This window comes from Melampsora larici-populina (genome assembly GCF_000204055.1).
Source record: "Melampsora larici-populina 98AG31 unplaced genomic scaffold MELLAscaffold_32, whole genome shotgun sequence".
NCBI lineage: Eukaryota > Fungi > Basidiomycota > Pucciniomycetes > Pucciniales > Melampsoraceae > Melampsora > Melampsora laricis-populina.
The window spans coordinates 217041-240589 of record NW_006768796.1 but is presented as its reverse complement, the minus strand read 5'-3'; the positions used below and the strand labels follow the sequence as shown (position 1 = coordinate 240589).

General features: G+C 40.0%; 5 protein-coding genes across 5 annotated transcripts; 3 read left to right on the top strand and 2 right to left on the bottom strand.

Moving 5' to 3' along the window:
* Positions 1-1126: 1126 nt before the first annotated feature.
* MELLADRAFT_89711 (uncharacterized protein) lies at positions 1127-2211 on the bottom strand (the record flags this gene model as incomplete). The annotated part of the gene is made up of 6 exons (XM_007412642.1): positions 1127-1186; positions 1257-1388; positions 1436-1648; positions 1713-1797; positions 1873-1948; positions 2022-2211. The coding sequence occupies 6 exons, from the start codon at positions 2209-2211 to the stop codon at positions 1127-1129; spliced, it is 756 nt and encodes a 251-aa protein (XP_007412704.1).
* A 2533-nt stretch (positions 2212-4744) lies between these two features.
* MELLADRAFT_44353 (uncharacterized protein) lies at positions 4745-6746 on the top strand (the record flags this gene model as incomplete). Its single annotated transcript, XM_007412754.2, has 5 exons — positions 4745-5445; positions 5512-6256; positions 6320-6367; positions 6464-6506; positions 6586-6746. The coding sequence occupies 5 exons, from the start codon at positions 4805-4807 to the stop codon at positions 6744-6746; spliced, it is 1638 nt and encodes a 545-aa protein (XP_007412816.1).
* A 1979-nt stretch (positions 6747-8725) lies between these two features.
* On the top strand, positions 8726-10431 carry MELLADRAFT_89709 (uncharacterized protein; the record flags this gene model as incomplete). The annotated part of the gene is made up of 4 exons (XM_007412755.1): positions 8726-9064; positions 9156-9186; positions 9250-9527; positions 9601-10431. 4 exons carry the CDS (start codon positions 8726-8728, stop codon positions 10429-10431), a joined length of 1479 nt encoding a protein of 492 aa, XP_007412817.1.
* Positions 10432-11765: 1334 nt separating this feature from the next.
* MELLADRAFT_89708 (uncharacterized protein) lies at positions 11766-12545 on the bottom strand (the record flags this gene model as incomplete). The annotated part of the gene is made up of 1 exon (XM_007412641.1): positions 11766-12545. One exon carries the CDS (start codon positions 12543-12545, stop codon positions 11766-11768), a length of 780 nt encoding a protein of 259 aa, XP_007412703.1.
* A 1648-nt stretch (positions 12546-14193) lies between these two features.
* MELLADRAFT_72470 (uncharacterized protein) lies at positions 14194-17108 on the top strand (the record flags this gene model as incomplete). The annotated part of the gene is made up of 2 exons (XM_007412756.1): positions 14194-16671; positions 16740-17108. 2 exons carry the CDS (start codon positions 14231-14233, stop codon positions 16933-16935), a joined length of 2637 nt encoding a protein of 878 aa, XP_007412818.1.
* Positions 17109-23549: the final 6441 nt, after the last annotated feature.

The following is a 23549-nucleotide window of genomic DNA, read 5'->3' as shown; positions in this document are numbered from 1 at the left end:
TAAAGACGGTTATATCAAAGAAGGCAAATTTTTATTCAATGATTATAAGGTCGAAGTCGATTTTGAAGCTTGCGATGGGGTTGTAGAAATGGTATGGGCTACGGATGTCAATCACCAAACCCTTCCATCCACCACACACCGAGCCAATCATGAACCAGTTGATCCAAAGCTTTTGGAAATAACCCGCTTTGGCTCTTCCTGTCAAATTACGAAATCCATTGTAGCTTGCATTAATAAGATTGCTAACCTGCAAGGTGATATGGATGATCAAGAGTGGGAAACTGTCCGTGAAGCCATGGTGGAAAATTGTGATGATGAGATTCATCGTAAGTGTGAAATGCTTAAGAATCGAACAATCAATCGAAAGGTGACTGTGATTAAAAAAAGGCAATCTTCAAAGAAGTAAAACCATCAAAACCAAATAAACTTTTAACTTGTTTTTCTCAAATATAAACTTTTGTTTACTCGTTTTCTTCATGATTATTTTTTGTCCAAGGAGAGATTTGCCAATGTTTATCTTCAAAGAGTGTATGTCACCCATTCCCCAGCCAAGACTCCAGATTCAAGGTAAGAACCTGACAGCATGCACCCAATATCACCCTCCGAGTCATAGACAAGACCATTGACTAAGGATTATTATTCAGAGATGGTACCTTTCACCAATACATTGCATTAGATCAGGGAGAACAGTTCAAACCATGCATGTGACAGATATGTATAGGGAATAATTTGGGAAAAGACTAGTACATAAATGAAGAAGAAAGAAGTTAGACTTCGAGTTGAAACTCCAAGTCCAACTGAATAGAGGTATTCGATTGAGAAACTTCATCCTGACTGGATGTGGACTTTTTTCGGATCAATTTGGCTAGAAGGCTACCAACCTAAGATCCATATTTGAATATGAGAAAACGGATCAATTCACAACTTCCTTTATGTAGAGAAAATCACATCTTACAATTATCGCTGGGACTGATGAGAATATTATCACAATACTTGAAGTAGCATTCTGAAAAATTGTCGAACCAAAAATGAAAAAAGTCGCGATTTGACTAATTTTAAGACAAAAGTTTCAAGGGTCAGTTTTTGACTCTCTTTGGGATTTTTGATGGATCCTCACCATCCCAGTTCAATTGAAGCATTGAGAACCAATCCCCTTGAGCCAAAGGCCAAGGAAGTCACGGCATTGCTTTGTATCAATCAAGTCAAAACAATCCATCAATTAGAGTTAGAGGATCAATGGCTAATTGAAAACTGACAAGATAGCACTTAGTGTCATAAAATTGAACCGTGATCTTTTCTTCCAACAAGATATGGATTCCTCCATTTCCTGATAATGAACATGCATAAAACCGAGAAGAAATCCAAATATGGATTGAAGTCCAAAAACACTAGAGCAAGAGGAATAAGATGCATTAGTAAGAAATATAAGATATACAATGAGATAAGGAACTTGCAGGACAAGACTTTGATTTCCATCAACAAACGTGGTACCGATGCTGGCTGAGCTTTGGGTTAAGCTGATTGGATTGACTGTCGAAAGATGAGAGCTGTGAAATAGTACATAGACTAAAATCATTCCTACCAAAGCTCCAAGAACTTGAGCTATGATCCGAGGTATCATATGACTGGCAGGGATCTGTTTCAATAACTGTGGAAAAATATCAAAATTAAGAGACAAGTTTAAACTTAGAATCAAGCAAAAAAATTCTTACGGTAAGACCAATAGTGATACCTACTTCGAGATAAATCTCAGACTGGAACATTGTTCCAAACCAAGTGGTGAGTAAACTTGCTCCCCTTCAAATTCCATAAAAATGGGTCAATACGTATATGGATTATAAACTATAGAAACCACAGAAAAATTTGACTTACCCTGCTCCTATTGCAACAATCAGACGGCTGCTAGATTTACTAGTAGTACTATTATCCAAGGCCTCTTCAAAAACCTCTTCAAATAAAGCAATACAGACAATCCAGGTATCAAGACAAATCTGTAATTATATTCAATGGTAAGATCTTACCTGCAACTGTACTCTTGGAGAGGAGTGTTAAAAGTAGGGAACATGAAAACTCTGCTAAAAAGGTGTCCAAAACTGGATATGATTTCCAAATGGTGATAATGGAAGCAAATCTGGAGCCAAATGACTCTGATAGAGACAGAATCCCTCTCTGCACCGTACAGAGGGCTTGAGTCAGTGTTGCAACAAGCATAGATATCAACGTGAGGGAGGTTTAGGGTATCTAAGAATAGAATGTGATTGTTCTTGCTTTTACAGTGGAGACTCGTAATAATATCAATATTACTTTTGATTGGTCAGTCTATCTCGAAGTGATCATGTGGAAATCTCTAAGGACATAAATTAAACCACGGATTGCATAATCACTCTGGATCAATGCAAATGTTATACCAATCAATCTTATACAATGTAATTCTTCCACCAGGACCAAAAGAGGGACATGGATCAGGGCGGCTGTCCTAAAAATGACCCTTGGTATAGTTGATCATTTATCGAATGTACCTACTACCAAAGTCTAAAATAGCTGGCTCCTTTTGAAATGGGAAGATTATGTGTTAGCAGGTAATGGCCATCTTTATTGAAACATCTTCATTATAAACTGGACTAATTCAGGCTTTTGTCAAGGCATATTGCCCTTTCCTGCCATCTACATCCGTAAAGTATTTGAGGTGGAAGACTCTTTCAATTAATTTCCTCAACCACCATCCTCTTCTGATCTCACATTGTTTACCTTCATTTCCATTCATACTGCAACACTCATCATCAATTTCAACGCACTCTCAAACTTCAAATGCTAACATTCTTGATTCATGGCACCTAAAACCACCAAAAGTTTCATCATGGACTTGGAAAAATCTGAACTGGCATTTGCTCATCCGAAACCCACTTCTACCATCTCCTTTTCAAACTGTGTCATCGAGTTCCTCAGTGTATTTGTATTTGTTATATGTATGGAATCTCTAAACATCGGTATTTATATTTCTTTCATGAGTCTCAGTGATGATTGCGTTTACAAAGTACTGATCAATCAAAGTTTTGTCTTTTTAACAGCACATCTATACTCTGGAGTTACAAGCTGGGACTGGAAGGTATTTAATACCTAATTATATATAACTTTACCACCATCCAAAGCTGACTTGTGCAATTTGATCTAGATGATATTGATTACCATATATCTGTGTTGCATCATTATCCTTATCTTTTATGCAGCTCATCACTCTTGCCCACGTCTTGTCAATGCACATCAGAGTCCCGCTATCACCCTTACCCTTACAGTTAAGTCTCTTTCACTACTCTTTGTTACTTCAATCTTACTGACGTACCTATATTCTAGATTTTCCAAGACTTTCCACTTAGAAAAGCACCATGCTACCTTCTTTCCCAGTTTCTTGGCTCGATCTGTGGTACAATTGTTGTTTATGGTACCCATGATATAGCCGTCAAATTGCTACCAGCCTCCATTCAAAACATGAGCCCTGCCGACGTGGGTTTTGCCATCCTTAGTAGCCCAAATCGACACATAGTGTATGTTGTTTCCAATTATTTCAGTGAATACGTCTCTAATGGTACATTACTTAAAACAGGCTTGAGATTGCCTTTGGAATCCTGGTTGGCACACCTCTTCTGAATCTCACTAGGTATAAGTCCAATCAGGACTTTGTTGATGGACCTGGATACATACTTCTGATGTTGGTTGGATATACATTCTCTTCTTTTTTACTGTCATCTTTAATTCCATCTTTACTGATACTTTCAATTAAAATTTCTTCTTAGGGCTCCACTATACATAATCTCTGCCTGTTTGTTCAAAAACCACCTGCTTTTGAACACTGCTCATGGACTAGGAGTGTAAGTAGATAACATCCATGACATTCAACCCCTCTCCATCTTAATTGATGCTTTTTTCTGTTCCACTCTTAGTCAGGTGGCGTCATGGATTCTTTATAATCAATCACTGATTTTGGAATGGAGATTCTTTATCGACAATTCCATCAATGTCATTGTCATCCTGGTGAATTATTTTTCTTAAATACCAACAAATCTCTTTAACTGCTAACACAATCTGTCACTAATTACAGGCTGCAGCCTTGTGTTTAACACATACCACAAGGCAACCATTGACTTCTGAAGGACCAAATGTTGTGGATCATTCCACAGTCAAATCGCTCCAATCTTCTTTCACTCCTGCTCTTGTATCAACAGTATGAGAAATGTTGTATGGTGAAATGTAACTTGTCTTTCACATTTATCTTAAGATTCAAGAAATTGTCGAGTGAAATTTCATAATATTTGCTAAGATTGAGACAATTAGTCCGAGTCTTACAAATCGATAAAGTAAACAAAAACAATCTTGTACTTTGCTCTCCCAATCCTTCAAAATTGATTTCTTTTACAAAAAACAAATCGCTAGAAAGTGCTTCTGATCAGGCAAGGCTGTCTGAAAGTGTTTTGAAAGTTTCATATCTGGGTGCAATCCAAATGATCAAAGTGGTGATCTGTGGCAGTGTGGTGGGTCGTCGAAGGCAATTTCTATGAGTACCGAGGGCTGCGTTACATGTGTTTGATGATTGATCACGCTGCGCTGTTGCTACATGTGTGTACAGTCTGTATTGAATTTCAACTTGACAAGTTCCACATCACCACGAATTTGATTGAGCGCATTCTCGAAAATTATAAATTCAACTTGCCTCTTGGTTGTAATCAACTTTCATCATCATCATCATCACATTCATCTCAACCTTTTTTTAATTCTACCTCTACATATAACTATTCATTCATCGACCATCATGCGTCCTCGCACTAATGGTGTGCAGTTGACTGCCAAAGCCTTCTTAATCTTGACTACAATTCCTTTGTTGGCTCGACTTATGATATCCGATTCGATGGCCTCTGAGAACGCAGAACTCACTACTTCTCAGCTTATTGACAAAGCCAACTCTTTACTAGCCAGCGGACTTTCTACACAAGCACTCGAGTTGTTTGACTTGGCGCTTGACCGAAACCCTGACGACTATCTAACTCTATACAAAAAAGCGACCACACAGATGAGCTTGGGACATTATAACCATGCCTCTACTTCATTTCAAAGAGTGCTAGAATTAAAGGACTTTGATAAAGCTCGGATCCAGCTTGCAAAGATTTACTTGAAACTCGGTGACCTTGATGCTTGCAAGTCTCAGATCGATACACATTTGGCGGCTGGCAAAGACGTTTCTTCGGTTATCTCTACCCTTCAGACCGATCTCGCGAGTACTCGAAAACACCTGAAAGCCTGTAAAACGCACTTGTCAGCCAAGAAATGGGATAGTTGTGTGGAAGAAGCTAGTGCTGCTATTCAGCATAGTCCTCAGAATGCCGAATTACGTCAGATACGGAGTGATTGCCATCTGGCTAGAGGTCACATACAGGAGGCTGCCGGTGATTTAACGTGAGTGTATGCCTTGCATCTCTATTTCTGGAGCATTTTGGTTGACATTATTTCATATGTTTTCAGGCGGGTCGCACAACTCAATCCCAATAGCGGTATAGTCGCACTCAAGGTTTCATTGCTTTCATCCTTCTTTCTGGCCCAACCTTTATCTCAATCAATCGCTCCAATTAAAAAATGTCTTCATTCAGATCCAGAATCTAAACCTTGTAAGAAAGCATTTCGACTATTGAAAGCCATTGATAAAGAACACGTCAAGCTTCAAAACTTTATACAATCTGATGGATATCGCTCAGCAATCAAGATCTTGAACCCGAGAGGCAAAGAAAGTGAAGGATTATTAGCTCAAGTTCAAGAAGCCATCAAGTCATCACAAGTCGTGGATCCTAAGTCGGGTATTGATGAGCCTTTGATCTCACCCACAATCGAAAATCTTGATCAACATTCTCAACTTCTGACTACATTATACTCATATACTTGTAAGGCATACATCAAGTTGAATGAACTTGAGAAATCTAAATCGATCTGTACGATTCTATATGAAAGAGATCCTAAGCAACCATGGGGACTAGTTGGTAAAGCTGAAGTTTTAATCAAATCAGAGGAATGGGAAGAAGCTGTCAAACTTTTGAGTCAAGCTTATGAGCTGAATGGAGATGATCAAGATATTGCAGAACGACTTAGAAAAGCTCAAAAAGGATTGAAAGTCTCTAAACAAAAAGATTATTATAAGGTACTTGGAGTGTCAAGGACAGCGGACGAGAAGACTTTGAAGAAGGCTTATCGTAAGGCAACTTTGAAGGCACATCCTGTAAGACAAACTAAAATATCTAATCTTTTTAGTGAATTAAGCTCATTTCATTTTCATTTCCAGGATAAGGGCGGTTCGCAAGCCAAGATGGCGGCATTGAATGAAGCTTATGTTAGTATTGAACTCGACTCTCTCCTTACAACTATCTTGCAACTGTTTGTTGTTTGCTTTATTAATCATTTGCGACTTATGTGTTATTCTTTACAGGAGGTCCTTTCGAACCCCGAACTTAGAGCCAGATACGATAACGGTTAGTTTAATGATTCATACTATTGAAATCTTTTTTTTCATGAGACTGATCCGATGCTTCTGTTGACCTTTTTTTCTAGGTGATGATCCAAATGATCCGAATCAAGGAAGAGGAGGTAATCCATTCCAACAGGGAGGTAATCCAATCTTTCAACAATTCTTTCAACAACAAGCAGGTGGATTTGGTGGAGGTAATCCATTTGGTGGTTCAGGTCAACAGTTTAGTTTTAAATTTGGTTAAAAGATTTTTTTTGGAAAGAAAAAAGGATAGATCCTATAGACTGTTTTCTCTACTTCCTTTTTTTTAATTCATTATCTTTCTTTTAAAGAAAAACACAGTCATGTGATTTATTATCTTTTTTTTTCAATTTACCTTGTACAACTTGTTTCTTTTTTTCGTTACGTCTCCTTTTTTAGTTTTTTTTTCGGCAAAGAATTTTTTGAAGTCTTGGCTTTTTGGTTGTCTTTGTTTTTTTAAAACTTTGAGTTGACTCTTTTGAGAATACCTTTATGTTTGGTTAAAGAGAAATTGACGGAGAATTCACCAAAAAAACATGTGAGGTTTGTCTATGTAGCCAAACCCCCCAAACCATGATATTTTAACAAGGCTTGGAGTCAAAGTTGAAGATTGTTTTTGAAAAAGAATCGCTTTGAATTTGAAGGATAGAGATATAAGAAAATGGGATCGTTTGATTCAATCTCATTGAAATCCCAAAACCAGAGCTATATGTATATAATTAAAGTATAGTCAAATCATTTCATCCGATCAGCAACGAGCCACGCAAGGGTTCTTTATGGAAGTACTGATGAATTTCAACCTTTTGCTTTCAAACAAGAACTCGTTTAGAATGTTCGATATTTGAGAGAAGATATCCAAATGACTCTCAACTTGACCTGAAATCGACTGTACCAACATTGACGGAGATCATACCAGGATTAGATAGAAAGGTCAAATATTGATGGAGTTCTACAATCACTGGCTTCACGCTATCAAAACAAGGTTCGTTACACCCATTTCTTGGTCATTATCACATGATACGACTCGTTTGTTCAGTTTCAATAATGATGAATTCTCATGAGGTGTTGTCTTTAGGAATTCCACGAATATCAGCAAAAGTGGAACAGTGGAACAGTGGAACAGTGGAACAGTGGAACAGTGGAACAGTGGAACAGTGGAACAGTGGAACAGTGGAACAGTGGAACAGTGGAACAGTGGAACATCAAGATAATAGCAACGTACCCTGTTGCATTGAGCACAGGTTTGTCTTGATTTTTCTCTCTATTTCTATTACTACTATTAACTCTTATGTGTGTGTTGGTGTGTTGTATGTCAGGTGCCTTATTTGTTTAGAAGCTCGTCAGAAGCTCGTATAGGCGTGTGCCGTTTTGCTTACGCTGCACCTGATTCCCCAGGTGTCCCTTCTTCCTCCAAACTTCACACTAAGAAATCCATTCATCCAAGAAGCTACAAGGTGATATCAGAACGCTACAGCTGATGAACTAGATAAAGGGCAGGAATAAAGGTGTAGATAGGCGAAGGCCATTGTCACAATATATTTTCAAGTCCTTTTGATTTCAGGATTGCACTGGTTGCAAACTACTCTTCAACTTCTTTGTGATTAACCTGGGCCTTATAACTGCCTAAAAATTGTACCCAATCAGTGGATCGCCTTTTTGACAGTATCCATCACCACCCTCATGATCAATTATCAGGGAATGCACCATTCATGTTTCTAATTGAAGAATTCCTGAGGGAAGTTGAAGAAAGGCCTAACACATATTCTTCAACATGTCGGTCAGGTTGAGAGTCGTTTGGATATCTTCTCTCGAATATCGTCTGAACGAGTTCTTGTTTGAGAGCAAAAGGTTGAAATTGATCAGTACTTTCATAGCGCGCAGCGGCATCCATGGCGTTGTCAAGTGTGAGGGAGTTTTGAGGAGTTTTGTCTAGTGTTACTGGTTCGAAGAATTATCCAGCAATCTTTAGCCGCGCTCGTAACTTGAAGTCCCGGCCTGGTCCCGTCAACTACCATGGATTTGTTTCAACCTCATGTAGTGATTTTTTTTCGTTGCCATTGAGGTGGACCACATTATGCAAACGAGTAACCTTCACTTCGGAATGGGAAAGTCATCATTTCCTTATATATAAAGATAAGGATCTTTCTTTTTCCATGTTGAGCTCACATCTGTATCCACCATTCAATTGCCTTTACCTCAATCATGTTTAATCGTGATCACATTGACAAGGCCTTGGCAAGAATGAATCTTTTTGGCTTCAAGACTAAATCTGGGGGCGAGTACGAAATTTTAGCTTTGGAGGATCATCTGCTGGAAGAAAGAAGACATCAACCGGAAGAAGAACAGGATCAAGCAACGAACTCATCAAAAGGAGTTACACAACATTGGGCCAATGGATTGAGAGGCCTCGCGGCTTTCTGTGTTATGATTCATCATGGGATTGTCGCTTTCAACTCTGAAGCTGTTTTAGACACAAATGACCCCGATGGCACCGTCCATTTTTGGCAGTGGCCTATCTTGCGATCATTTATATCTCCCAGCGTTAGCCTTTTTCACTTGCTAATTCTTTGCATTTTTGGCTTGTCTCGCTGCCTCTCCTTGAAAATTTCTAAATCGACGTGGTTTTTCTTAGTTCTTGGTCACATTGTTTTTCGTGTTATCAGGTGTGTTTCAGAGAAGAAACCATATCAATATTTTTTGACTTACCATTTTTTTTTGTGAATCAGGCTATGTGTTATCCTATCGCCCCCTCCATCGCATCAGTACAAATCCGTCAGATTCGATTTCTGTTCGGAATTCATTGGCATCTGCTTGTTTACGCAGGATCGTCAGGCTGGCACCTCCTCCACTGTTTTCACTTATCGTCTCACATACCATTCTATTGAGTGGAGGTTTTGATCAAACTCGGGCTGCGAAGGTGGGTACTTGGTGGACTATTGACCATATTCCACGTTTCGTCACCCCCAATTGGCACGCGCAAACGGTAGAATGTTTGAAATTTATGGTGAGTCAGAGATTCTTTAGGTATATCAATCACCAAAAAGAATTCTTATTGATCGATGTTCAAAAACTTACAGGTGAATCTGTGGTATGACGCAGGCAACAAAACTCAATATAATGTTGTCTTGTGGACAATGCGTGAAGAGTTTTTAGGCTCTCTGAATGTGTTTTTGGTCTTATTGGCAATCTCCAACTTACAACTTCGATTTCGAGTTATGCTAGTGATCGCACTGGGGCTCGTGAACTTGTGTCATAACGAAGTCGCTTTCTTGCCATTCCTATTAGGTATCCTCATTGCCGAACTTCAGGTCTCACAATCTCAACCCACTCAACCAACGTTCAATAGAAGAAATATATTATGTGGCTATCTTCGTTCATCGGCCATGGGCGCCACCTTGATAGTCGGCTTGTTTTTCGGATCAGTGCCCTGGTTGGAAATGACCGGAGCATCTTGGTCGCGTTGGATGTTTCAGGTGATGTCAAGATATAGTGAAGATGAATTTGAAGTGAAGCAAGCTTACAATATAATGGGCGGCTGCCTAACGGTTTTAACCATATCACGATGGCCAGCGGCTCAGCAGTTTTTCTCCACTCGACCACTTCAATTTTTGGGGAGAATTTCTTTTTCACTATATGTGATTCATGCTCCACTCTTACTTAGTGTTGGGGTATCTCTCGCTTGGAGATTTCAAACGTGGGGAATATCAGATACCTTATCAACTTTTCTTATGGTACCTTTTTGGGTTGGATGTGTTATCGCGTTCAGCTGGCTAATGACAAAATATTTAGACGAAAAGGCTATCACCTTCAGTCATGCATTGGAACGAGCTTTGGGTGCAAAAAATACTTCAGATGGATCTAGGCATCCAGAAACAAGCCTCCTCTCTACAAGTACAACAGACCGATAAACTGGTTGCTTGTCTAAAATGCACTGGGTGCATACATTCGGCACACGAGGGAATACCAACAAATGCAACTTCAATCAAACTTCAAAGCTGCTTCGTTTAACTCATAAAGTCTGTTCATTCCCGCTCTCATCCCTTGAAAATTCTGGCGCTGACGGGCAGCAAGATCATGGTCGGACATGATTGTCAGTTTTGGAAACGCGAAGTTGAAATTTGAAAGTAACACCATGTATAGCTCATCTAGAATTCCTCTCCCCCCATAGACCTAGACGTATCTCATTTTTTATTCCTGTACATATATACCAAGCAGGACTTGGTCTGCATACCTGTTCGGACAAATTTGAATGGGATTCATCTTGTATATCTTGAATTCAAATGAGGTTCATCTTGTATATTTTGAGCTCATCTGTCTTTAATTTGAATCATCCAATAGCTTGAGACTTGATTATTAGACATCTCAGCTTGACTGACACTCAAAACAATCCCTCCTTCGATGGAGGGGGTGCTATCAACTCATAAGTCTTAAAAGGGGGTGCTCAAGTGATCATCTTTACACGCCTGTCCCGAGCCTCTGGAGACTCCCCCACATACGGACACCCCTGGCCTCGAAATCAATGTACTGTCTGTGAGATCAGGTGAGCAGCATATCTTTTTTCGACATCATGTCAATTCTGTTATGCATGGGAACGTATCTGAAATTTTCAAGCGTCTTATGGATTGCTATTTTACAATTGTTGGCATGAATCGTATGAAAGCAGATTGTTTCTGAAGCTCATAGCACGCTTTGCTGATATGTCCTTGGCGCAATGGAAATAGTTACAAGAGTTAATGTACACAAATCGAATAAACAATCATGTTACTTGTCCTCAACATCATATGCTTATGCACTTTTTTGGGAAATCCTTTGTACACTACAAGGACTCTGGAAAAAATTAAACATCTCGTGCAACAAAAGGTTCAAGTAACAAGTTGACACGTGAAAAATAATCTATTATTTAACGGTATCAAAATTCAAGTGGGAAAACAAAGAAAAAGTTGAACCATTACATGTAATTTCCAATAAAAGTTAGACTTCGTCCATTGTATTTATAAGTGAAATCGAAAAAAAATGATATAGAATGAAGAAAAAGGAGAAGCATTCGAAGATTGCAAGACGGGTTGAAAGAACAGAGGAAGAGTATGTTGCCGGACATTTTATAGTATAGTCGTTCCGGCGTTTGAGGTATATAATCTGGTAAGAAGCAAAAAGTTTCGTTGAGCCAGAGGAAACAACAATGTGAATGAAGATTTGAAAAAGACTGACGTTCATGAACCAGTTATGTTATTTAGAGCATGCTCTATTGGGGTATGAAATTCAACATGACACACTGCGGTAAAGAGATTTCCCATTTCTGACATTCTGCAGGTGGATGGTGTGCTGCAGATGGACTTCGCATTGGTTTAGGACTCGAGAATTGGAATCGGGAGATTAATGGCTGTCTAATTCTATCAAGCTTCGGTAGGGGCGGGGAATTGGGAAGTAGCGATGATACGTTCGGGTATTGTGTGCAAAAATTACGTTGAGGAATTATATGCGAAGAGGTAGAAGTGATTTGAGTATCCATGAAATAGTCATGACGATGAGATGATGGTGCCAGATTGGTTGTAAAGCCGGAGCGTATGAAGGGGTTTCTAGAAAGGGTAGTGATCTTGGAGAATCGGTTGAACGGCGTGCCGATGTAAATATTGAGTCTTCCTGCGCTGTGACCTTCTGCTAACGGGCTACTCTTGAATACGAAAGGCCTTCGGGAGGGTCTCCAGCGACGACCATTGCGGGATTTGTCGATTCTGTTCAATTTTACATCTTCTACTCTCTTAGGTCCGAGGTATATTGTACGTGGGGTTTCAAAGTGAGACGGAGGCTGAGGTTGATTGGGAGTCGAAGTTTGTAGACATTGGATAACATGGTCGTTGGGGACCGCTACTTGCCACTTGCAAGGTAGCGTCTTGGGCATATCCTGGCTGCCTAGCGGCAAGGACGGAGTGGGAAGGCGTTGAGAAGAGAAATCGGAGTGGTGATGTTGAGTAGAGGTGGCAACGTGTGAGACACAAAAACTACTATTAGTAACTAATGCCATGACTCAGACTGGTTGTGTGCGAATTACGATGATGCAAGTTTGGTTGGCTCGGTCAGAGGGAAGAATGTAGGCGTGTGAGTAGGTACGGGGATTATGATGGCGTCAAGGGTAAGAGATGATATCGATGGGGAGTGTGGAAACACAGTATAACAGAAATTCTCTCAACAGAAGATGGAAACGATGGAAGTGGGAAGCGTAGACGACAAGAAGATGTTGATAGAAACAAAATGAGATCTCAACGGGGAAAGGCAAGGCAACAATATATATGCGTCTCCAGATCAACCTGGCTAAATGCTTTCAGAGTTGTTGAACTTGATTCTTAGATCATGATGGTCAGCCACAAAGCAATCGACATTGAGTTGACTGAATTGAAGTCCCGTCGAGAGAAGCTCGTTCTACATGGAGGACCAGGGTGGACCGTAAGGGTGGCTGGAAGATAGCCAAAGAAGGCCAAAGGGCATCTATGTGTTAGTGAATTGAAGGGTTAATTAGGACTTCCAACCCTGGTGACGCCCAACGTGGCAGAATTTGAGGAAAAATCAATTTCATCATGACCTCATCTATTGTATGCATTTGCATGGCCTAGCTCGGCGCTTCCTCAGTTGGACAACTTGGGCTCGAATTCAGTTTTTAATTTCAGTTTTAAATCGTCATCGTCACCGTGCCCGAATTCAGGATATCGAACCTCGGAAACACTTGATATGCTGTTCGGGAAAGAGAAAAGAGGATGGCCAAGGATGGAATCATGATCATTGAGAGTGGAAGGATTCATATCTCACCCCGCGAAAAGATCTGACCTCCACTTGCCCAGCAGGCACCTCTTTCTTTACATCGGAAAACATTTGTGGATGAGCGAATACATATATATATATATATATACCCCCATTCGGGAACGCAGTTGTTTCTTCGTGATGTAACCACAATTTGCACCTTCAGATATTTTTTGCGTGCCTTGACTGAGCGGATCAACTTATATTATCAAACAATGTACGCATAGGAATCACGAGAAATATACATCTCTACTTCCAAGTACCCTGTAAGATCTCTCAAGTTTTGTGCAGGCCATGCGGAACAGGTCTTGCATGTGAAGACATATGCTGTGGAAAGGTATCAGCTCGGACAACTTTTTGCAACTCTTTGGGCTAGAAGATATCCGCTGGAACATCACCATCCAAGGACCACGGCTGCTCTGATCCTACCATAAGGAGACAGATGATTTCAAAACCTGATATTAAAGGATTTGGTTGGATGATGCTTGAGAAGATGTTATCAATGGAAAAGAAGAGTGTAAGAATTAAATACCATAGTATCAGAAGCACTTGAACAGATCTGTGAGTTGGAATAAATAATTTTAACTTCTCAAGCTTTGGAATTAATGAACCGATGGTGCAAAGAGATCCGAATGAAAACCCTCTATGTCCACTCTTGACTCGAAAACTAAGAAGACAAGGTTAAGGATGAACAAGAAGCAAGTTGATGTGGCCCCCTGCGAGGAGTTTAAAAATGTGGCAAGTTGCGATCACCACGGGTTTTCCATGTATAAAGCTATGTATGTGGTAGATTGCTTGTAGCGCGGGCCATGTATGTAGCTCAGCAGAGAAAAGTTGAAGTTGTCAATCCACTGTTTCCTTTTTTTCATTTCAGTTCGCCAATCAGCTCAATCAAAACAACTCAAAGATATCAAGATGGCATTTGCTCATTTACCATACCTTCCTTTCTTGGACTCACCAAATAATTTACCTTCCATCGATCTACTCGAGTCATTAGCTGTCATCACCCCTATTCTCATTCCGCTCTCATCTGCCATCGATATCATCAAGATCTTACCTAGTCATTTCGAGCTCTACGTTCTGGATCACCACTCGGAGGACTCTCCCGAATCCCGCCTTCGAAGATCAGCAGAAGTGCTCAAAGTTCTCGATTTAGGTGTCGTCAAAGTTTTCACCGATCTAGATGTCGAGTTGGTATCCCTCGGCGTACCTCCTGATCGGATCGTGAAGATCATCGACGGCGTGGAGAGCGCAAACCAAATGATACTTGATTCTGTGTCGGGTGTGATGTACACGTTGGAAAAAGCAACCCGATCACAAGTTACCTCTGCTATAGAATCACAAGGCTCGTCTGACCGGCCGAGGTTCCTGTTTGATCCCCAGTTGGATCTTAACGAACTCAAAGACAAGATGCAAGACGCCCTCCGATCTCCCGATCTAGTCCATATCGTATCTTGCACATCTATAACCTCTGTGGATATTGATTACTTGGCCGATCTGTATGTCTTGGTTCTACGTACCGATCGAACAGACGGCCTCTTCTCTACTTGCGTCGTCTCCAGATCTCCGGCGTCAACATTGTTAGGTCAGGTGTACTCATCCAAAGAATCTATCAAATTGAGTATCAAGACCCGAAAGGCCACCTACTACAGCCGCTCGCGTAATGAAATATGGGCCAAGGGCGCAACCAGCGGTGCCACTCAATCTGTTGTGCGCATACGTACAGATTGCGATCGCGACGCGCTCGAATTTCAAGTCATTCAAAAGCCACTCACAGGATTTTGTCACACTCAAGAGATGAGCTGTTTTGGGCCTGTAGGGGGATTCAGCCACCTCGAGTCCGTACTCCTAAACCGTTTCCAAAACTCTACGCCCGGTAGCTATACAAACCGCTTGTTCAATGACGAGAAATTATTGAGAGCTAAAATTATGGAGGAAGCCGAGGAGCTATGTGAAGCTGAATCTCACGAAGACGTCAAGAATGAGATGGCCGACTTGTTCTATTTTGCACTTTGTAGATGTATCAGCAAGGGTGTTTCGCTTAAAGATGTAGAGGATGTTTTGAACAAGAGATCACTCAAGATCACCAGGAGAAAAGGCGATGCTAAACCTAAATGGGACAACTCTTCTAACGGAAAATCTACCGCAGAAAATCAAGCACCCACGACTAACAAAGACTCGCCTGCCCAATCGTCAAAACCTGCTCAATCTCAAGCAAATCCTGGTCTGAAGTGCCAGATCATGGATCTTGCCCAGATACCTTCCACCGATCATCACAAGTTACTGAACCGCCCACCGATGGACTCCAAGGCAATGCTTTCCCGTGTTAAACCCATTGTTGACAACATCAAATCTGGTGGTGACAATGCTCTACTCAAGGCAATCATCAGTTTTGATCGAAATCCCAACGCGAGTATTACTGACCTGATTATGAGATCTCCCTTTGGTCAAGAAACCATGAAAATCACCCCGGAGGCCAAAGAGGCCATCGACATTGCTTACAATAACATCTACACCTTCCACGCCAAGCAACTCGACAAGGAACGCTCGCCTATGGTTGTAGAGACTATGGAAGGTGTCGTATGCTCACGGTTTGCCCGACCCATCGATCGAGTTGGTCTTTATGTACCAGGCGGGACCGCTGTTTTACCCTCGACCGCCCTCATGTTGGCCATACCCGCGCAAGTTGCTGGCTGTCCGCATATCTCGATCGCTACTCCTCCAAGACCTGATGGCACAATCTCGCCCGAGATCATGTACATCGCTAATCGATGTGGTGTGAAGGAGATCGTGAAAGCTGGGGGTGCACATTCGATCAGTGCTATGGCTTATGGAACCGAAACAATTACTAAAGTGGATAAGATTTTTGGGCCTGGGAACCAGTTCGTGACAACAGCTAAGATGTTGGTCGCAAGTGATGTTGAAGCTAGTGTTGCCATTGATATGCCTGCGGGACCTTCTGAAGTTCTTGTCATTGCTGATGAGTCATCCAATCCAGCTTTTGTGGCCGCTGATCTTCTTTCTCAAGCTGAACACGGACCCGATTCTCAAGTTGTACTCCTGGCTGTGAACGTTTCAGAGGGCTTATTATCCGAGATCGAAGACCATATCGAAGCTCAAGCATTACGCCTACCACGTCTTTCAATCATCCAACAATCTATTCCTAGAAGCTTGATAGTCCGAGTCAATTCACTCACGCAAGCTTTCGACTTGAGTAATGAATATGCCCCTGAACATCTCATCCTACACCTTCCTAATCCGAGCCAATACCTCCCTCAGATCAGGAATGCTGGAAGTGTCTTTCTCGGGGCATTCTCTCCAGAAAGCTGCGGAGATTATGCATCTGGTACTAACCAGTAAGTGGATCCATAACACCGTCTTTCACACACCGTTGAAAATACTGACTCATGTTTCGTTTCTATAGTTCACTTCCTACCATGAAGTTTGCTAAACAATTCTCAGGTGTCTCTACATTAGCATTTATGAAACATATCACTGCGCAAGAATTGACTGAAGATGGATTACGTCGATTGGGACCTACTGTGATTAAACTTGCTGAGATTGAAGGTTTGGAAGCACACGCTAATGCTGTTCGTCTTAGGCTTAATAGTAATTCATAAGATGTTCTTACTGGTCACTTGTCCGAAATATCATAGAACTCTATTGAGTAAATTAGACAGTCTTGGCTTTAGTTGATTGCTCGATTCCAGAATCATCTTCTATGTCATCTTGAGAATTGTGCACAGTCCACTGGCTCAAATCACCAATAGGTTTTATCTTGCGAGGTCCCCTTTACATATGTCGCATAAAGCATCTGATAAAGTGTTTCTGATTGTACTTCAGATCGCCATATCATCCAATTCTCAATATCTAAGATCTCTTCCCAAGGCTGAAGTGGATTGTAATTGGCACATGCCCATTGTCCCAACATCTGAAAGGATCCACTCAGAACCACTCAAAGATGAACTGTACTTGTATGGAGCTTTAGATATTTACAACCCAGCTCTTTTTGAAGAAATATATGTAGTGCAGAGTCATTCAGTAGCAAATGTCAGTTGCTCTCATCCATTCAATCTCAATTCTTTCTATTCAATACTATTGTGTTTGATGCTCAGCTTCATATATAGAAGGGACTGAAGGTGTCAAATCTCCCAACATACTTGCAGCAATGATGATGACCTGCACTTATGGTAAACAAAACTCAAAACTAATTTGCAAGAGCCGTGTGAGACACAAGATCCAAGCGACCTCCCTGACCACATGTTGCACTATAGCTGTGCTTTGCCTTGGTAGGATCAGTTAATTATGAAAAGGTTTAAATTGTTTGTTGCATAAAGCATATGAACTAGTGATCATGGATGGAGATGAGCCCACCTGGATTAAAAGAACACAGCCGTCTGATTGTAACAATAGTGTTTGTTGAATTTTGGACAAGAGAAACAGTTTACTGGGTTTGTCAGAAAGAGCATTGTACAAGCTTTTGATCTCTTGTGATAGACAAACAAGAAAATATCTTGCAAGTTATCCTCCATGTTGGTCTTGCACAAATTCTGCATACACTCATCTTCCAGTTTGAATGTCATAAGTTAGGAGTCTCAAATCAAAGGGGTTGGTTGAGAGTTCAATCGGGATTCATCATGATCACAAGACTTTTGACTTGTGTCAGCAAATTCTTACCTAATCAAATTCAGATAATCAATCCTGAATTCAAGAGTTTGTTCCAGTGAGGAGGATATCTTTTGTAGGAGCTGTTTGGACTTGTGCAGTAAGATCTTGCGGGGATTAAGAAAATGAGCAAAGCGATGTGTTGGGTAACATAATTTATTATTCTCCCAATTCAACACTACATCCACTATTCATTCAAAGCAAACAGACTCAATATTTCTGTGCTCTCAATAAAACCTAGATTTATCATGTCAATTCCAAATCTATTTCTTCTTCTTCTTCTTCAATCTGGATGTTCCTCCTCATAATTATGATCTTAACCCCAGTCACCCATCAAAACTTGATGACTTGGACAAAGGGTATAGTGTCTGAAGGATCTAGTTCAGATTATGGATTGCAAGGGATGACTCACTGTCAGCCATGAGGAGTATTTGGTAATACTCCCATTGGCAGTCATGAAGATTATCCAGGGATGCTTGGGGACAAAAATGATTCACATGTGTTACAATATCAATACCACCGCCAACATTTTTACTTCACATGTGTGTATGCCAGTACACACAGCCATTGTACCGGCGATAGAGAATTGCATCTATCCAATGCGATATGATGAACATGCGATTTTATATTGCATGATGTTGAAGCGATTAAATATATCTTGCGATTTCAAGTCGCAAGACTGGAAGCGATAAGAGGGAGTTGCGATGATGAATCGCAAGGCAAATTCACCGATTCAAACCTGATGCGACTCAACATCCCTCATGGGACCATGCGATAAAAATCCCTGAGCAATACAATACTTTGAATGGCATCAAAATTGAGCAATTCCAAGATTTGTCCGTCTTGATGATGTGCGATACAATCCTTTGAATCGCATAATCGCGAGCGATACAAATGTACATACATACACCACGGAGCGCCTTTAAACAGACCCTGGTTACCCTGGTTTGCAAGCAGACGCCAAACTGTTTGGCCCCGAGTACGCAAACTGTTTTGCAACCGGGTTGAGCGCATACAGTGTGTCAACCACTTGCTCAACAGTTTGAACACCAATTACCTAAAATCGGTTTGAACACTGTACTGAACTAGGACTCAGGAATGCGCCTACAGAGGTATCTGATGTAAATTCCGACGTTTTGTTGGCGGGTTTTGAGGGCACTAAACGACACATTCACAGCACCTACAGTAGTGCAAAATGTGCGTGACATTAAAGGCTTTCGTTTAAGCTAGCTTTCAACCTCATAGCACCAATACTTCCTGAGATAATGGGATGTAACGGTCAAAAAGAGCCTTAAAATCGAACGTCGGAATCAGGCCTTGGAGGCACGAAAAAAAATTGCGCCAATCGATTTTGCGCGAAAGTGAGGGGAGTTGAGGGGCTGGGAGTAGGCTCATTTGATAGCCCTAGTCCATGCGCATCTTTTGAAGTGCTCTGGACCTTGCAACCGGGTTGAGCGCATACAGTGTGTCAACCACTTGCTCAACAGTTTGAACACCAATTACCTAAAATCGGTTTGAACACTGTACTGAACTTCAATAGTTCCGCAAGGAGTCAATCACACCCGTTTTCACACGGTGTGTCAACGTCTAATACACGGAGACCGTTGCAAGACTTCCCTTCGCATTGAAGGATGAATAAAGTTCCCTCCTATCGAGGAAGAAACGGTGTTGGTCATCTTAAAACAAAACACCTTCACCCAATTGTCGCACGATTATTATATGTCGATTATAATTGGGTGAAAATGAATCACAATCAACCCAAAGATTTACCAACATGTGCTTCGATTACTTTGGATTATCTTTGCCTTCGTCTCACTGACGACCGGTTTTTCTCCAGGCTTCACAGTGGACGACCAAGGACCAATTGTTTCAATACTAAATATTCATACTAAATATCCATACAACTACTCTCTCATTAGAGAATCCTATCAAGAAAAGTAAAATTGGGGTCAGCCTGTGGTATGCACGCTAAACCACTGACACCTTCCCGCTCATGTAATTTCTCAAAACAAAGGATGAAGAGTTTGGCAAGTATGATCATCATTCTTGTGAAATTTTCTTCATAAAGATATGCCACATTTAGCCTGAAGCTGTTTACCATCAAGTCATTGTAAATCACATCATAGTCAAATTTTCTCTTATATGTCTGCCTTGTCTAATTTATTCATACTTTTTTATTTTATCATCAATTTAAAGTATAATTTTGCTAGAAGGCCTTTGTCTTATGGTCTATATCATCAACACCTCCTTACAGCTTACACATAATTTATCTGCTTTTGTGCCTATGGTTATAATTATCCCTTCTTCAGCTTTATGATTCTCACTTATCATTGTCAAATATCTGCTGAGATATTTCAAACCAATCAACTCGGACTTTGCCAGAGGGGTTAACCCAGAGAGGTCTAAATTCTATTGTACTAAAAGTAAGAAAACTGATCTCTTAGATTTAGGATACAAGTCTAGGAATATTGTTTGACAGTAATGAATTGGTTGATAAGTTGTGTCCTTTTAACTTTAGCTCAAAACTTTTAAAATATGCCAATAGAAAAGAGAAAGGTGATATTGAGCTTTTGATAGAAACAACAATAAGCAAAGAAACTAGAAGTTATCTGTGGATAAGTTCTGTTTAAAAAGGATTTTTGGCTGGTGGTTATGTTGAAGGTTTGATAATCTTTCTGATCGGTGTTGGTACGCGTATTGACAAAGGGGAATGGGACAAAAATGGTGGACCGGGTACAGGAAGCACACGTGTTGAATCTTAACGTCCATTCCTTTATGGCGTAGATGAATTTCGTCTCATGTGCCAGACAAGGATGGACAATAAGATGCAAAAGACAAAATATTGAATTTCCTTATATTCCCATCTTCTCTGCAAGTGGATGTTTGTCCCATCTCTGAAACAAATTTTTTTACCACTATAAAATTTATTTTTGTCCCGCGTTCTTCATCAATCACCGGTTCGACATTTTTCTTCTCTATTAGTTATCTTTCAGTTTCTTTTTTACAAAAAATCTAAAAAAGTTTTGTTACCTCCCTCCCACCCAAACTGGGAAGAAAATACAAAAATAACCTAAAAACCAACAATTTTTTCTTTTGCCTTCAGTAGTCAAGCTAAAATGTTTCTCAAAAAAGTTGTAAGCCTTACCTAAAAATAGTACCACCCACAGAACTCTTGTGTCTCCTATGTTTTCTACGTGTCAGGTTTCCAACCAGTTTTTCTTTTCTCTGTTTCAGTTTTTTATTATGCGTTTCTGCTTTATCTTGCACGCTAATAAAAGACATTCCGCCTTCGGGCAGTCAAGCGTAAACCATGCTGCTGATCAGCCCAGAAGCCCAGTCCCATTCCATTCTGATGGAAATGTTCTAGTGTGGTTATAAGATTCTTCTTCTTCAATTGGTGGGAAGCCTTCTTGGTATTTATACTGGAGATCTTGAGTGTGAGTTAGCTTGTTTGACTAACTAGTTTAAGTGATATGAACAGGATTGAATTGTATTTAACTTATGATTGAAACTTGGTACTTGGTTAGGGTTCAAGCATATCTTACCTGGTTGGTACGGAGGTTATGTTTTATTAAGGGTTTTTTACTGGATGTTTTGCCTGATCTGTAGTTATTCTTAATTTAAGTTGAATCCTAGTAGTCAACAGGTCAATCTTAGAAGAACACCCTGGTTGACTTTGTTTCTTTTTTGAATTTGTATTTTTGATCTGATGTTCTCACTCTTGATACTTGAGTGTGAGGTGTGTAGGTTCTGGTAACTTAGTTATTAGTTTCAAGAATTATTTTTTTCTTTTATATGATTTTTTTGGTGTTCTTTGTCTTCCCAAGGAGTGATGGTGTCTAATATCACTCTCTAGGTTGAAATATGTTGTATCCCTTTGACTATATGGTTATTATTCTTGGCATTTTTGATTGTTTTGACATGTAATACATCAATTTTTGATTGTCATTTTTTGAAACTCAAGATATAGAATGAAGTGAGATTTTGGAACTTCACAATGTGTTTTTTTGCAATGCTTGTACTCTGTAAGTTGATGCATGCAAAACTCATTATTACCCTGAGTTTATATACTTTTGCATGGCTTATTATTTACAGAATGAAAGTTTTGTGATTGGGTGACCCACCATAAAATTCAACAATTGACCATCCGTGGACTACATTTGTGGGCTAATTTTTCCAAGCATTTTTTTACACATGTTCAAAAAGGAAGAATGTATGCAAAAGAATAACCAGGGAAAAATATATTTTTGTGAAGCATACAATTTTCAAACATTGATGATTGTATATCAATAATTGCATTACAAAATACTGGGTCCGTTGTTGCATGATTCTTGCTGTCACCAACCATACAATTCTAAGTCTGAGCAGGGAATGCACTGAATGGCAGAGACATTTGGGGTTATATGTTTTTTCACACATGACATATGCCTCATATGATATACCATGACAAAGTGGTAATTTTAGTGGACAAATTGAGCCCACACCCAAGACTTCTTGATGGAAGTTGTAAAATACGTGAAAAGTCTTGCCTTATGTTTAGCACAAAGAAATTTGGCCGGACAACAAAGACATGCATGTTTGCAAATATCTCTGCAGATTTCATAAAGTTTATGTTATGGTACATTTGTCCTACACAAAGTTGTTCTGGAACTTGTCCACAGAGGCTCCAGAAAAATTTTCCACAAGGCCAGAAAAGAAAATTTTGGCTGTGTTCTGGCTTTGTGGAATTGTGGATAAAAAGCTTATTTGAATGTGCTTTGCCCCAGGCTCCAACAGACAACCTCTTTGTCTTCACCCCTCACCCACCTTGCAAATTTTTCACCTTGCTTCCTCAACTGACACCTTCATCATCATACACCACAATACGGTCCAAATAGGATACCACAATCAGAATCAAATTGAGTAAACTGATGCTCATATGTGTATCACTTCTTGAATACACTCACTGCCAGGATTAAACACTGTCCCCAATGGAATAATGATCACTTTTGCATTAATTGCTTAGCATTTATATGGCAAAAATTCATTATCCCAAAAAAGTGACACATTATCCCAATTAGGACAGTGTTTAATCCTGGCAGTGACTTGATCTTGTTTTTAATACAATTGCTAGGATTGATTAGTCACAATCTGGATTGTACAATCAGGATAAATCAGATACCTTGCATATTATTATTTTTGAATAAGAAAGCTTGTTGAAATCCGAAGTATTTGGGATCATAAATCAAAAGATCTGACAGGAAAATTTATCTTGAGCTTAATGGAATCTTGATCAATCACATTACATATCATTTTTCGCATATAAAAAGATTGGTAGAAACACTTTGATAGGAAAAGGTTTTGAATGTTGATCTTGTTCAAGATCAAAGATGCTCCTTGGTTTGAACAAGATCAATGTTCAACCCTTTCATGCAGAATGATTCAAATGAGATTGGCTTTTGCTGAAGAATAGGAAAAAGTTTGGTTTGATGATATGTACAAAAAAACAAAACATACTCTTGGATCTTGAACAAGATTGATATCTATCTGATTCAATTGCTGATGTTGATTGTAAACTATTTTCAAGAAT